Here is a 16,488-nt window from a genome sequence, read left to right on the forward strand (position 1 = left end):
TGCCTGCAGCAACAGGGCTCTGTCCCTTTTGCTCCATCTGCTCAGCCCTGAGGGACTATTTTTAGGCTGCCCTGAAGCAGGGATAGGCATGGCTGCTGCCAGAGCTGCCTTTACTCCCCTACTTGAGTTTTCCTCTGTGCCTGGAGTGAAGTGACTCTGACCTGTCTTGCACAGCCCCCTTGGATCGGATGGATCTCCTTTTGCCTCTGGCTCTGGCTAGCTGCCCACAGGCCCTGCCCCTGGCCCTATGGGACAGACACAGGACATACTTAGGATCCCTATGGCCAACCCTGCACAGACAGTATGCCTGTGCCCATCACATCACAGCAGCCATGCCCCAGCAGTGCCCCTGGTTCAGCCCCTGCACTTGGCTCCCAGACCAGGAACAGGGCGTGTCCCTAGTGTGTCTCCGGGTGCACACTTCTGCACCCCATCCCAGCATCTCAACCCTCCCTGTAGCCCCAGCAGGGTGGCTGGAGGCCATGGAGGACAGCTGGAGTCCTGCAACCAGTCCAGGACCAACCCCTGGGGCCCCATCCTGCACCCACTGCCTGCTGAGCCCCCTCTCCTGCCTGTCGGGGCTGTCAGCGGCTCCAGCTCTGCTTCAAAGAGGCCACAACAGGGCCAGGTTCTGGCAGCTGCTTCCCACGGCACTGGGAGGGCTTTCATTATTGGTGGGGGAGCATGAGATCACCATCCAGTGAGGACAACAGTGACATTTGGGAGGCGCAAAGACAGCGGGGCCATATGATTAGCTGATAACCTTTCCTGAGAGATGCCAGGTGTGTGCACCTGTGGGGGGGGAGGGGGACACATCCCCCACACTGTGAGCCTCTGGAAAACAGCTCCAAGTGCCTCAGCCTGCCCCTTCAAGCAGGACGTGGAGACTGCCCCAAACTGGGGCCACTGACCCTACCGACTGAGCACTCCAAGAGTGGGCCCCCCTCTGTGGCATCTGCAAGCACTGCCGTGTTCAGCTGTGTCCATACCAAGGGATGGTTCTGGTGCACCCCACTGCGCTGGGAGCCCCTGCAGAGGGTGGGGACAGCCCCCTAGCACATCCCGAGGAAGTCCACAGGTGCTAGGGGACTCAGCATCCTCCTGCAAACAGGCAAGCAGAGGAGGATGTGGTTTTGGAGCCAGTTGCCAAGGTCTGGCTTTAGCAAAGGTGCCAGCTGAGAGCTGAGGCTGTGCAAGGATTGCTACCACACAGGGATGGGGTTGTGCTGGGAGCAGACATGGGTGGCTTTTCCCACCTCCCCAGTGGGGTGGGGAGGGGCAAACAGCACTACATAGGAGGTCCCTATATGTAGTGCCACGCCATGAAGCAAAGGGACTCTTCCTCAGAGGGTCCCCCACATGGGACATGCCCCCTCCCTGCCCTGCTGAGCAGGACCAGGTGCTGGGGGCCAGGACCGGGGTGTCCGGCAGTGAACAGGGAGGGTCTGTTTGCAAGCTGGCAGGAACTGGGTAGGGCCAGGAGGTGCTGGGTCGGGGTTGGGAGAGCGCGTCAGCTCTGCAGCTGGGCTGGGAACGCTGCCAGCACATTCCTGGGGCTGCCGGGCAAGTGAGCGTGTGTGGGCGCAGGGCAAGTGCACAGCCACCACTGACCCTGTGCGCTGCCCACCCTGATGGTTCCACATTGCCCCCGGGCTACCTCGACCCCACAGTGTCCCCAGTCATGCCCCAAACTCCCACAAGTACTCCCAGGCAGGGCCACCCCCATGGAGCTGTGCTGCCAGCCCAGCATTGCCCCCCAGCCAGGGTGCTCTCTCCTTTCAGCTGCTGGACACCCTCGGACACGTGTCCCTGCACAGACAGCCCCAGCATGCTGTCCCTTCCTGAGGGCCCCTGAATGGTCAGCCCCAGTGTGCTGTCCTCTCCCAGACATCCCTGCTCCACAGCGAGTGCATCCCATGTCCAGCACTGACATAGCCCAAGAATCAGGATGGGAAGGACAGTAGGATGGGAGAGAACCCATCCAGCCCAGTCAGCCCACCCAGGCCCAGGGGATGCATCTTTACTCACAGAAACAAGGTCAGTAGCACCCAAAGCTGAGGCAGGAGAGTGGGACACAAGGATGGAAAGAGGAGGCCAAGGTCCTTCTCAGCATCTCATTTCCCAGGAGCCTCCTGCTCCCCCAGCTCAGATCTCCTCTGTGCTACAACCAGGCACAGGTCCTCCATAGGGAGGGCCTGGAGTGTCAATGGGGTACCCTCAGGGGGATGTCCTCTTACCCTGCCACTCTGGCTCACCGTCCCTGAGGTCCCCACTGCAGAGGGGGCAGCTCCCATGGCCCCGCTTCTGTCCTCGCTGCTGTGACAGGCGACACAGGCAGTGACACAAGTGCTGGCACAGCCAGCTCCCTGGAGTGACAGGCACAAGTGTCAGTCTCCCAGACAGTTGCATGGCTGCAGGACAGGAATGTGGACACTAGATCAACCTGTGCAGACAGCATGCAGGGAAGGGTGCCAGATCCACCTACCTTGGGTCCATACCCTTCTCTGGGGTACACCCCAGATCTACCTCCCCTGAGGCATCCTGGGTAGAAAAGGGTTAAGGAAGCAATGGGAGTGCATCAGGGAACCCCTAGAGCAGAGGCAAAGTCTCAGCTCAGAGACAAGGCTGCCAGGACACCTAGAAGGGTGGGAGCAGGAATGGACATCCCTATCCTGAAGCCAGCCGCGCTCCCCCCAGCATGGCCATGTTGACAGGAGGTGATTCAGTGGCTCTAATGAAGGCATCGTGACAGACAGAGGGACTGGGCCAGCTGGCAGAGAGCCCCTCACTCAACCCCAGCCTCACCAGCCCCCTCACCTTCATCATGGCACACCCATGGCTGTGCTCAGCATCCCACACACTGGCAACTCCACCCTGCACACACAGCCTTGCTCTGCCTCCACCTCCCAACTCCTGCTCCCAGGCCTTGCCAGCCCCTTCCCAGCCTAGCTCTCATGGCAGTTACACCCTGCCCAAGCCCATCCATCACGGATTAGTTATTTTCTATCAGCATTTATCTCCAGACAATCTCACTCCTGCCGTGACAGCCTGATCCCTCCAGCACCCTCCCTCCTGCTACCAGGCAGCCCTGATAAAGGGCCGCTCTATCTTATCGGGCTCCCCGGCAGTTACACATTAATGGTGCCATCTCCGGGCTCGGCTGGGGTGAGATGAACCCAGCCCACCCTCGGGCTGGCAGTAAGCATCAGTGATGCAGTGATGGCTGCTGAGCCCAGCACAGAGGGCATGGGCAGGGCAGGCAGGCTGCAGGCAAGGGTAGGTCGTGTGGCTGAGGTTCCCAGCATGGCCTCAAAGCAGATGGACCCCACCAGGACTGGGGGAACGATCCCTGTCCCCAGCCCAGGGCAAAGAGCAGCTGCTATCACTGCGTGAACTGGACTGTTTGCTCTATCACCATTAACAGAGCTGCCTTATCCGGCAGGCAGGGGCCAGCGACAGCCCAAAGCCTGTTGGCCAGGCTGGAGCATCGATCACGGGAAAGGGAGGGGATGTCCCAGATAACCCCTGCAGACAAATGGGCTTCTAATGGGGTCTTAAGTCTTGCACCCCCTGGCCCAGCCCATCTCCAAGGGAATGGGGGAATGTGGCCCTGGCAGGACTCTCACCCCACTTGGGCTGCAGCTTTGCCCACACCCTGGGCACTGGCAGAGCCTGTGTGAAAGCCCTTTGCTGGGAGGTGTAACCCCAGCAGACCTGTGCCTAGCAGACCATGGGCTGTCCAAAGTGCATGCTGACTGGGCCACCCATGAAGAATAAAAACTCCATGCCTATTGGCATCACCTTGGCATTGATGGTACACATGGCACCTGGGTACCTCAGCTCTCCCCCAGTGCTGAAGCATGAAGCCTCTGGGATGCCCTATTCCTCCATCCTCTAAACCCCAAGCATACCCAAACCCAGACCCCATGGGGCACAGGACAGAGAAGGGGCACAGGGTAATAACCAACATCCCCTGGCACCTGACAGGGCATGCCTCTGGGGTGCCAGTCGGGACGGGCAGGGGGACTGGTGTATAATGGGGGCACCTTGTGCCCACAGCACATCCCCATGGGACAGACAAGCCAGCCCTTCCAGACAGCATCACCCCAGGGACACACAGCGCCAGGGTGGGCTGAAGGGGTGCATGCAGAGAGGCTCCCTGGGAGGGTGGGAGGCATGGAGCACCATGCACCGAGGAGAGAGGGAGGGCTGGGGCAGCGGGGTGGGCAGGCTGGGGGGGGGGAGCCGGGGGCCAGCCCCGGGGGGCCCGGCAGCCAGAGCAGATTGGCTGCCGGAGAGGCCTCCAGCCTCCTTAGAAAGGGCAGCGAGCGTGGGAGGCGCTAAGGGAGCAGGCGAGGTGCCGAGACACGCTCCCGTCCCGCTCGGCAGCCACGGCCGGCAGCGGCAGGCGGGCAGCGGCGATGCCGGAGGCAGGCAGCCCCCCGGGCTCGGGAAGCACGGCGCTGCTGGCCCTGTCGCTGGCGCTGGCAGGGTCTCTGGGCGGCGGGCAGCACTACGACTACTATGGGTGGCAGCCCGAGAACCTGCCCCATGGGCGCTTCTACGGGCGGGAGCCGCAGTGCCTCGACATCCCGCCCGACATGCAGCTCTGCCGCGACGTGGGCTACAAGCGCATGCGGCTGCCCAACCTGCTGGAGCACGAGACCATGGCCGAGGCCAAGCAGCAGGCTGGCAGCTGGGTGCCCCTGCTCGCCAAGCAGTGCCACACTGACACGCAGCTCTTCCTCTGCTCCCTCTTCGCCCCCGTCTGCCTCGACCGGCCCGTCTACCCCTGCCGCTCCCTCTGTGAGGTGGTACGTGACTCCTGTGCCCCTGTCATGGAGTCCTACGGCTTCCCCTGGCCCGAGATGCTGCACTGTGGCAAGTTCCCCTCTGACCATGAGCTCTGCATTGCCGTCCAGTTTGGGAACAGCAAAGCCACTCCGCCACCAGGTAAGTGGGAAGGGTACTGTGGATGGGATGGGGATGCATGTGGAGCCCCTGCACCACCATCCCTTCACCCCTCGAAGCATAGCTCGGGACACTGGTACTGGCCAAGGACCCTCTGTCTGCAGCAGGGCACGAGTGGGTGCAGTACCAGCAGCATCAGCTGCTTTGTCTGGACACCACTCATTGCTTGAGGGAGCTGGGGACCCAGCTGCCTGCACAGAACTGCCCCAGGACAGGGGAGAACATGGGATGAGGTGGGAGCCACTGGCAGATCCACCACAGTGCTATCTATATCCTCCTTCCTCTGGGTCCCATGCCAGCAGCAAAGAGCATACTGCATCTGTGGGTCTCAGTCCCACGTTGCTGCTGCAGGTGGCTGTCCCCTCAGATAGGGGAGGGCACATCAGCCAAAGGCAGCCCAGGGTCAGGATCGGGGCTGTTACAACACCCTTCAGGCTGGGGCCACCCTCGCTGTTCCTGTGCTTCAAAGCGACAACATCTGGTGGGAGGGCATCCCCATATCCCCTCTGCTGGGGGGGATGCTGGGACACTGGCCAGAGAGGTGCTCTGTGCCCCCCCATTACCCCAGCACAGCTGCCTAGGGAGCAGAGAAGCTGCTGAGACTCTCCCAAGCAGTCCCCGAGGAGATGGTCCAGGTGACAAGTATCAGCAGCAGGAAGCTGTGACAATGACTAGTCTCTCACCACAGTGTCCAAGATCTGCACCCAGTGTGAGATGGAGCACAAGGCGGATGGCATGATGGAGCAGATGTGCTCCAGTGACTTTGGTGAGTGCTGGGGTCTGCTTCCCAGCCCCCCTGGAGAGGGGTCTGCCTCCCCCAGGTCTGACAGCCCAGGCAGGGGTTGACCAGAGGGTGGGGGTGTATGGGGACAGCCCCATGGGAGATCCCTGGCCATTCCCTTCAGACCATGCATGGATGGGTGCACCACAAGAGGAGACATTGGTGGGGGGATAGACAGAAAGGGACATGTGGGAGGGTCACTCAATAACCCCTTTCCCCTTCCCACATAGTAACTTCCCCAGAGACCCATCCCAGGGATGGGCTGCACCCTGTTCTGCACAGGTGCCTGGCCCAGACCCTCCCCTCCCCGGTGTCCCAGCAATGCCCCCCTCCCCCAACCATGCCCTTCGGCTGCCCCACACAGTGGTGAAGATGCGCATCAAGGAGATGACGGAGGAGAACGGGGAGCGGCGGCTGGTGGCTGCCCAGAAGAAGAAGGTGCTGAAGCTGGGCCCGCTCAAACGCAAGGACACCAAGAAGATGGTGCTGCACATGAGGAACGCAGGCGCCTGCCCCTGCCCCCAGCTGGACAGCCTCAGTGGCAGCTTCCTGGTGATGGGCCGCAAGGTGGGCGGCCGCCTGCTCCTCCTGGCCATCTACCCCTGGCAGAAGCACAACAAGGAGATGAAGTTTGCAGTCAAGTTCATGTTCTCCTATCCTTGCCCCCTCTACCACCCCTTGCTCTATGGGGCTGGGCAGCACTAGCACTCTACCCACCATACCCTCTCCCAGGACTCCTGCACTGGCCCAAAACCACATCCCTGGCATCTCTAGCCGCACCCCAGGATCCCAGCTCTGCTCACCTCAGCCTCTTGGCTGTGCCCCAGAACCCTGCTCCGCATCCCTAGGATTCCCAGCTGCATTTGTGGGAGCCTTGATCCACAACCAGGACCCCTGCCTCCTCCTGAGAGCCTTTTTCTGCACCCTTGGGACCCCTGTTCTGCTCCCAGGACCCCTGCCCACATCTAGGAGTTTAGGCTGAACTCAGGACCTTTGCTCTGCATGCTTGTGAGCCCTAGTCTGCACTAGAGACCCCTGGCTACTCCCAAGCTCCCTGCCCAGCTGCCTAGAGCCCCTTGTTTTCATTTAGGATCCTTGCTTGGCCCTCTTGGGACCACTTGGCTGTACCTTGGACCCCCACCCTGTATGAGTGTACCCTGCCCAGCTCCCTCATGACTTGCCCCAGATCCTCAGCCCAAGCAGTCCCTACTCCAGCCCACCAACATATCCCATGCCCTTACCTTGAGCTCACACCCCAGCCCTGGATCTCACCTTTGCACAGACCCACCCCAGCCAAGGCAGGTCCCTTCTGCCCCACTGTCCCCACAGACTGTTCCCCTCAAGACCAAGTGACCAGAACATCACAGCCCCTGCCCGGGCTCCTCACCCCTCATTCCACATGGCTCAGTGTGTGGAGGGGTGCACCTCCAAGGCCCCCAGACCAGCTCTGCTGCATCCCTCACACACAACCCTGGCATGACCCAGCCCAGGCACCCCTTGCCCATACACACGACAGTAAATTATTCCACCTCAGAGAAGTCTGTGTCCAGCTCAATGTTGTTCATGAGCAACTGCCCCTTGGGGCTCCCTCAGGGACCCCAGAAGAATGGGAGAGGGGTCCCAGTCCTGCCAACTGAATGGGGCAGCCCAAGGGAGCAGGGTCACCCCAAGCTCTGGCTCTACCCCGCTCCAGCTGCCATGCCCAGAGCCTCAGGCTGGGCAGTCCAGACAAGCCAAGGGATGAAATTCCCAGCAGTCACAGGCATGGTTGGACGCTCAGATGCCCCTGCCCCTCCAAGGACCCTGGGAGGGTGTCATGATGAGCAGGGTGAGGGGACAGAGGCATCACTGCTGCTGGAGCCCCACAGCTGAGTCTGACAGTGTTTGCCAGAGAGGTTTCTCCCTCTGTCATCCCAGGGGACAAATCCGCAGGCTGGGGCCTGGCAGCACATGTGAGCAGCCTCGCACTGAGCACAGTAGGGGGAAGATCCTGGATCGGACAGCCGCCAACTTTGGCCACTCCACACCCTATCACCTGAAAGCCCTGCCTGCAGCTGCCTGCCAGCCCTGCCCGGCCGCCAGACCTCCCACGCCACAACCTCCCACCTCTTCCCAAAAGACTTCTGGTGCCACCCACTTGCACCAGGCAGGACCTTCCCAGCATCACAAGGACCAGGGCAGCTCTCAGCCTAGCCCCTCTGATGGCAGGAGGGTGTCAGAGACTGAAATGGTTAATGATTTATGCATTCTAGGAGACTTTTGCAGGCTTTTGACTTGCATGATACCTCTGATGAGCAGTCGGGCCCCTCCCTCCCTCCAGTGCTGGAGGTGTGAAGTCCTGAAAGATAAGGGCTGACCTTGCAGGCTTTTGACTATTGACACATCTGACGAGCAATCAGGACCCTCCCTCCCTCTGCAAAACTTGAAAAGGTGGGAGCCAGGCCAGACACAGCAGCTCTCTTGCGCAGGGCCCAGGGAGAGGTTGGAGGCTCGAGGCATGGCCCGTGACACTGACCATGGATATGATAATTCATAACTTCTTGGAGTGTGGGAGCTTCCCTCCCTCACCCCCAGCAGATCAAGACCACCACTTCAAGTGACAGACATGGAAGCTGCAGCTATCAAGTTTCATCGCTGGACCCCGTGGGCGGTGACTATGGACATCTGTCCACTCTCAGCTTTTCTTTCCCTTACTCTCCCTTGCTCTTATCCTGCCTTTCTCTCCCCTATGCATTTTTCTCCTCCCCAGAAAGATTATGACAGCACCCAAAAATGTTAGCTTACCTATTGATTATGACAGCACCCAAAAATGTTAGCTTACCTATTGATTATGACAGCACCCAAAAATGTTAACTTACCTATTGATTCAAAATTGTTAAAATAAATCTTATCAATATATGTTTTCATACACCGATTATTTAGTGTCGTTTCGCTTTAATCCACCCCAAAGGAATTTTTGATAAAACCTGGGTTACCCCCCCCCCCTCTTTTCCTGGGGCGGGTCGTAACATTTTTGGCGTCACGGACAGGATCCTTTGGATGTGGTGGAGTAATCGGTGTAGTCTAAAACTGGTACCGGGGGCGAGTCAAATGGTGACTGTCCCCTCGCAGTAAAATTATAGTAAGAATTTTTCTCCTCTCGGTGTGACCCGGGCACATCAGACCTGTTGAAAGGTTTCCTGGTGTGACCTGGACCTGTTGAAAGGTTCTCTGGTACCTGGACCTGTTGAAAGGTTTTCCAGGAGAGAGTCAAACCAGCCCTCAGAGGATTAAGGGGGAGAAAGACATTAACCTAAGCTGGGTTAATGACTGAGGCAAAGGGGATGACACCCCAGGTTGAGTTATATGGGGATTATTCCCTCCTGATAGGTATCCTTGGTTTAGAACTGTTTTTTGTGGGTGCTGTCTTAGGCGTGTTCCTTAGAGCAGTGCAAAGGCAAAAATCAGCTATTCAGAAATCTGTAAGTGAAGTGATAAAATCTTTCCAAGAGTCAATGAGAACTTTGCAGGACCAGCTAGAAAAAGAGGGTATTCAAAAATCTACCGGTGAGGTGATAAGGTCTCTTCAAGAGACAATGAAGGCATTACAGGAGCAATTAGGAAAAGAACGCCTGCAGTTAACTGCTGAACGTCAGGCACTGGAGAAAGAGAGAGAGATTAACTCATTGCTTCGGTCAGCCCTTGAAGATGAGGAGGAACAAAATGAAAGGCTTAAACAGATACTGGAAATGAAAAATTGTGAATTGCGAGACATTAATTCAAAATACCCTAAACCGGTAGATGCTAACAAATCCCTGTACCCCTCTGGGGAATTAGAAGAGTTGAAGCAAAGTTACCCGGAGGAGGTGGTAATACATATGCGTCCCCTCATTAAAACTGAAACCACTGGCCAGGGGACAGACAGGCAAACTACCACACGAACTACCCCGTACACGGGGGAAGCACTGGCCAGAATTCAGGAAAAATACAGTCGTAAGGCCAGTGAATCAGAGACTGAATATGTGTGGAGGGTGTCCCTTACTGGGGGAGATCGGATTTTGTTGAGTGAAGATGAGGCCAGAGGATTTTGGGGCCCAGGGGTCTTCCTGACCACAAATGATAACCGAGCCCCGTGGTCCCTGACCCAGAGAGCTGCCTACTGGGCAGGTGGGTTAGACCCTATAGAAAGGGGAGATCCTTACACGATTAAAACACCCACAATTGGCCACATTGTAAAAAGTGTACAAAAAACCGCATGTCTCCAGTTAATGCATACAAAATTATTAGACCCACAACGAAATTCCCCAATGGAACTCGAGGCAGATCCACAGAGATTTCCAGTTTTAATTCGAGGCCTGCCTGATGCACTAAAAGTTTATGCTAAACAATTACAGGAGCGCATAAAGGCAACCCCCAGACCTAGAAGAAGGGGTGCTCCATCAGGAATAACCTGGTTGGAAATAGCCCAAGAATTAATAGCTACTGGTCAGCAGCTGGGGCTCTCTGGTACGAGTGGCCAGAGAATACACTGCAGGAGGGCAGGGAAAGTCCAAAAACCTGCCTCGCCAGGTATTTGTCAACAAAATGTGTCATCTAGCGGGAGAAAGAGATACAGTCTGTGGAGAGAAGGTGTTGCAAAAGGAATTCCTCGAGAAGTGATGGATAAATTACCCACTGCTAATTTAGAATACTTGATAAAGCAGTGGGATAAGATCAAAGACCACAAGGCACCCCCTAAGGGCAGCCCCTCTAAGGAGTCCAACACTGTGATCCCCTCAGCCTCTCCAGAAACTGGACTAACCAGTCTGACCAGTTCTGAGTCAAGGAACTGGACTTACTGCTCTCCAGTAAATAAACCAAAAAATAGCCAGTGGGTTTATGAGAGAAAGCTTACAGAAAACAACCAGGGAGATTTGGTAATCACTTTTCCTCTCGGCCCTTTTAAATCTTTGGTTACATTCGTGGTAGACACGGGTGCACAAGTCTCAGCACTCCAAACTGAAGCTGCTATTCAGTGTGGCATTAAACCAGACAAAAAAAAGATATGGGTAACTGATGCTTTTGGCAAATCCCGACCCCAGTACACTGCTCGAGTGAAATGCTGGTTACCCGGAGATGAGAGAGCCACAGAAACTATCATGATTGTGGGGCCATTACCAGCTAACATCCTGGGGTTAGATCTCCTAAAGGGGAAGGCCTGGACAGACGCCAGAGGGAGAGAATGGATGTTTGGTCTCCCATCCCCCTCTGTCCGTCTGTTGCAAATTGCTCCAAGTCTACCTCCTTCTAAAATAACAAATGTAAACCCCCACCCACTCCCTTTAGGAACACGTGAAAACATTACACCAGAAATTGCAGAATTGCAGGAGCAAAGAGTGGTTGTCCCTATACACTCACCATGGACAGTATGGTCTGTCCATAAACCGAATGGGCAGTGGCAGCTGCCAGTGAATTACCTCGATGCTGACACTGGCTCACAGATAGCTGCTGTACATAACAAAGCTGAACTGATTGCCCAGATTGCTGATGTCACCACAGGGGACCAGACTCAGACAAGTACTATCACCCACTTAGAAAGTCTGAGACTTCAGATTCCCACAGAAAAGGTAACAGTGTGTTTTCCCCCTGACACCTTGGCCACCCCAGGGCAAATAAAGATGCTGAGAAGTAAAAAAGAACTCCAGCATGCTCTGAGTTTATTTGTTTTTTGGAGAAAACATGTTCCAAACTTCTCTATTATTACTGCCCTAGTGACGTTATGCCAGATAAGAAAAGGAGTTGGATAAATAGATTCTTCCTTCTTTTTAACAATCGGTCCGTAGTGGGCCAGATTTGTTCTTTTGCAGAAACCTGCCAGCAGATGAGATCAAACTGCATGAAACCAATGGAGCTTCAATTGCAGCAAGAGGCAGAAGAGATAACTGCCCCCACAACTGCTTCTATTATCAGCTTACAAGTATCCCATGAGAAAACGAAATAGCAACAGGACTGAAGACTTATACTGTTCTTTGACATGTATTTATGTTTTTATCTTAATAACTTTGTAATATGCATGCCTGTATGTATTTTTGTCTCAGTAAGTCTGCAATATGTAAAACTTTGCCACAAACATTGTGTTTGTGTCCCCTCTACTCCCAGAATTGCTTGTGTTATCAGTTTATTAATAATTGTTGACTTATTTGGGTTTTGTTTTTTTTTTTATCACGAACAATTCACTGATAAGATTGTGTAAGACGAGCCATTTTTATGTACTGCTAGTTTAGTTTTGCCAAGTTTGTTTTGTTATTTTGTTGGGGGGCAGGTTAGCTTGGGAGAAGCTTTTTGAATGTGTTCTTTTATATGAGCAACTTACTGGTAAAATAGTATAAGATGTACTGTTAATTTGATTTTTGTCAAGTTCATTTTGTCCTTTTAAATATCCCTCTCGATTGAGAAACTCAACCAAATATAACCTGGGAGTTAGTACAAGTATTTATGCATATTTAGAGTCATATAAATATGCAATATATACATTAGCCTTCTGCCTTGAAAGGCATTGAATTTCATATTTGGTTAAATTTAACAAAACGGAACTAAATTTAGGCCTAAAAGAAAACATAAGAAAGCCTTTTACCAGCTCCCAAGTAACTCAGTGTTTTTGTTTTTTTTTTTTTTTTGATGTATAATTTCAAATATTTGTATGTATGTTTGTAACCTCATTAATGTTAAGAAATTTGATTGTAACCATTGAGATCCTATTACATCCCCTATGACTACTCACGGGGTGGAGAGAGTAACTAATGCAAATTAGCTTACTATGTTATTATAAAATTAGTTTGTTTTTTTGAAGGGGGGGAGAATTGCAGTGCATTGGGGCAATCTCTTCCTTTCCTTCACTCTTCTGTCTCCCTGTCCACTATACGAAAAGCACCGCCCACAAAGAAGATTCACAGAGAACGACAAAAGAAGAGAAATTATTGAATGCATAAATCACGGGGTGGTGTCAGAGACTGAAATGGTTAATGATTTATGCATTCTAGGAGACTTTTGCAGGCTTTTGACTTGCATGACACCTCTGATGAGCAGTCGGGCCCCTCCCTCCCTCCAGTGCTGGAGGTGTGAAGTCCTGAAAGATAAGGGCTGACCTTGCAGGCTTTTGACTATTGACACATCTGACGAGCAATCAGGACCCTCCCTCCCTCTGCAAAACTTGAAAAGGTGGGAGCCAGGCCAGACACAGCAGCTCTCTTGCGCAGGGCCCAGGGAGAGGTTGGAGGCTCGAGGCATGGCCCGTGACACTGACCATGGATATGATAATTCATAACTTCTTGGAGCGTGGGAGCTTCCCTCCCTCACCCCCAGCAGATCAAGACCACCACTTCAAGTGACAGACATGGAAGCTGCAACTATCAAGTTTCATCGCTGGACCCCGTGGGCGGTGACTATGGACATCTGTCCACTCTCAGCTTTTCTTTCCCTTACTCTCCCTTGCTCTTATCCTGCCTTTCTCTCCCCTATGCATTTTTCTCCTCCCCAGAAAGGTTATGACAGCACCCAAAAATGTTAGCTTACCTATTGATTATGACAGCACCCAAAAATGTTAGCTTACCTATTGATTATGACAGCACCCAAAAATGTTAGCTTACCTATTGATTATGACAGCACCCAAAAATGTTAGCTTACCTATTGATTATGACAGCACCCAAAAATGTTAGCTTACCTATTGATTATGACAGCACCCAAAAATGTTAACTTACCTATTGATTCAAAATTGTTAAAATAAATCTTATCAATATATGTTTTCATACACTGATTATTTAGTGTCGTTTCGCTTTAATCCACCCCAAAGGAATTTTTGATAAAACCTGGGTTACCCCCCCCCCTCTTTTCCTGGGGCGGGTCGTAACATTTTTGGCGTCACGGACAGGATCCTTTGGATGTGGTGGAGTAATCGGTGTAGTCTAAAACTGGTACCGGGGGCGAGTCAAATGGTGACTGTCCCCTCGCAGTAAAATTATAGTAAGAATTTTTCTCCTCTCGGTGTGACCCGGGCACATCAGACCTGTTGAAAGGTTTCCTGGTGTGACCTGGACCTGTTGAAAGGTTCTCTGGTACCTGGACCTGTTGAAAGGTTTTCCAGGAGAGAGTCAAACCAGCCCTCAGAGGATTAAGGGGGAGAAAGACATTAACCTAAGCTGGGTTAATGACTGAGGCAAAGGGGATGACACCCCAGGTTGAGTTATATGGGGATTATTCCCTCCTGATAGCTATCCTTGGTTTAGAACTGTTTTTTGTGGGTGCTGTCTTAGGCGTGTTCCTTAGAGCAGTGCAAAAGCAAAAATCAGCTATTCAGAAATCTGTAAGTGAAGTGATAAAATGTTTCCAAGAGTCAATGAGAACTTTGCAGGACCAGCTAGAAAAAGAGGCTATTCAAAAATCTACCGGTGAGGTGATAAGGTCTCTTCAAGAGACAATGAAGGCATTACAGGAGCAATTAGGAAAAGAACGCCTGCAGTTAACTGCTGAACGTCAGGCACTGGAGAAAGAGAGAGAGATTAACTCATTGCTTCGGTCAGCCCTTGAAGATGAGGAGGAACAAAATGAAAGGCTTAAACAGATACTGGAAATGAAAAATTGTGAATTGCGAGACATTAATTCAAAATACCCTAAACCGGTAGATGCTAACAAATCCCTGTACCCCTCTGGGGAATTAGAAGAGTTGAAGCAAAGTTACCCGGAGGAGGGGGTAATACATATGCGTCCCCTCATTAAAACTGAAACCACTGGCCAGGGGACAGACAGGCAAACTACCACACGAACTACCCCGTACACGGGGGAAGCACTGGCCAGAATTCAGGAAAAATACAGTCGTAAGGCCAGTGAATCAGAGACTGAATATGTGTGGAGGGTGTCCCTTACTGGGGGAGATCGGATTTTGTTGAGTGAAGATGAGGCCAGAGGATTTTGGGGCCCAGGGGTCTTCCTGACCACAAATGATAACCGAGCCCCGTGGTCCCTGACCCAAAGAGCTGCCTACTGGGCAGGTGGGTTAGACCCTATAGAAAGGGGAGATCCTTACACGATTAAAACACCCACAATTGGCCACATTGTAAAAAGTGTACAAAAAACCGCATGTCTCCAGTTAATGCATACAAAATTATTAGACCCACAACGAAATTCCCCAATGGAACTCGAGGCAGATCCACAGAGATTTCCAGTTTTAATTCGAGGCCTGCCTGATGCACTAAAAGTTTATGCTAAACAATTACAGGAGCGCATAAAGGCAACCCCCAGACCTAGAAGAAGGGGTGCTCCATCAGGAATAACCTGGTTGGAAATAGCCCAAGAATTAATAGCTACTGGTCAGCAGCTGGGGCTCTCTGGTACGAGTGGCCAGAGAATACACTGCAGGAGGGCAGGGAAAGTCCAAAAACCTGCCTCGCCAGGTATTTGTCAACAAAATGTGTCATCTAGCGGGAGAAAGAGATACAGTCTGTGGAGAGAAGGTGTTGCAAAAGGAATTCCTCGAGAAGTGATGGATAAATTACCCACCGCTAATTTAGAATACTTGATAAAGCAGTGGGATAAGATCAAAGACCACAAGGCACCCCCTAAGGGCAGCCCCTCTAAGGAGTCCAACACTGTGATCCCCTCAGCCTCTCCAGAAACTGGACTAACCAGTTTGACCAGTTCTGAGTCAAGGAACTGGACTTACTGCTCTCCAGTAAATAAACCAAAAAATAGCCAGTGGGTTTATGAGAGAAAGCTTACAGAAAACAACCAGGGAGATTTGGTAATCACTTTTCCTCTCGGCCCTTTTAAATCTTTGGTTACATTCGTGGTAGACACGGGTGCACAAGTCTCAGCACTCCAAACTGAAGCTGCTATTCAGTGTGGCATTAAACCAGACAAAAAAAAGATATGGGTAACTGATGCTTTTGGCAAATCCCGACCCCAGTACACTGCTCGAGTGAAATGCTGGTTACCCGGAGATGAGAGAGCCACAGAAACTATCATGATTGTGGGGCCATTACCAGCTAACATCCTGGGGTTAGATCTCCTAAAGGGGAAGGCCTGGACAGACGCCAGAGGGAGAGAATGGATGTTTGGTCTCCCATCCCCCTCTGTCCGTCTGTTGCAAATTGCTCCAAGTCTGCCTCCTTCTAAAATAACAAATGTAAACCCCCACCCACTCCCTTTAGGAACACGTGAAAACATTACACCAGAAATTGCAGAATTGCAGGAGCAAAGAGTGGTTGTCCCTATACACTCACCATGGACAGTATGGTCTGTCCATAAACCGAATGGGCAGTGGCAGCTGCCAGTGAGTTACCTCGATGCTGACACTGGCTCACAAATAGCTGCTGTACATAACAAAGCTGAACTGATTACCCAGATTGCTGATGTCACCACAGGGGACCAGACTCAGACAAGTACTATCACCCACTTAGAAAGTCTGAGACTTCAGATTCCCACAGAAAAGGTAACAGTGTGTTTTCCCCCTGACACCTTGGCCACCCCAGAGCAAATAAAGATGCTGAGAAGTAAAAAAGAACTCCAGCATGCTCTGAGTTTATTTGTTTTTTGGAGAAAACATGTTCCAAACTTCTCTATTATTACTGCCCTAGTGACGTTATGCCAGATAAGAAAAGGAGTTGGATAAATAGATTCTTCCTTCTTTTTAACAATCGGTCCGTAGTGGGCCAGATTTGTTCTTTTGCAGAAACCTGCCAGCAGATGAGATCAAACTGCATGAAACCAATGGAGCTTCAATTGCA

The 16,488-nt window shown here is 52.7% G+C and overlaps 1 protein-coding gene across 1 annotated transcript; it reads left to right on the forward strand.

Annotated features, from left to right (window-relative positions):
- The first annotated feature begins 4,379 nt into the window (after positions 1 to 4,379).
- SFRP5 (secreted frizzled related protein 5) lies at positions 4,380 to 7,287 on the forward strand. The gene is made up of 3 exons (XM_027710967.2): positions 4,380 to 4,953; positions 5,660 to 5,737; positions 6,117 to 7,287. The coding sequence occupies exons 1-3, from the start codon at positions 4,422 to 4,424 to the stop codon at positions 6,455 to 6,457; spliced, it is 951 nt and encodes a 316-aa protein (XP_027566768.1). The 5' UTR covers positions 4,380 to 4,421; the 3' UTR covers positions 6,458 to 7,287.
- Positions 7,288 to 16,488: the final 9,201 nt, after the last annotated feature.

This window comes from Pipra filicauda, unplaced genomic scaffold, assembly GCF_003945595.2.
Source record: "Pipra filicauda isolate LSUMZ 115617 unplaced genomic scaffold, ASM394559v2 scaffold15_size4787011_pilon, whole genome shotgun sequence".
NCBI lineage: Eukaryota > Metazoa > Chordata > Aves > Passeriformes > Pipridae > Pipra > Pipra filicauda.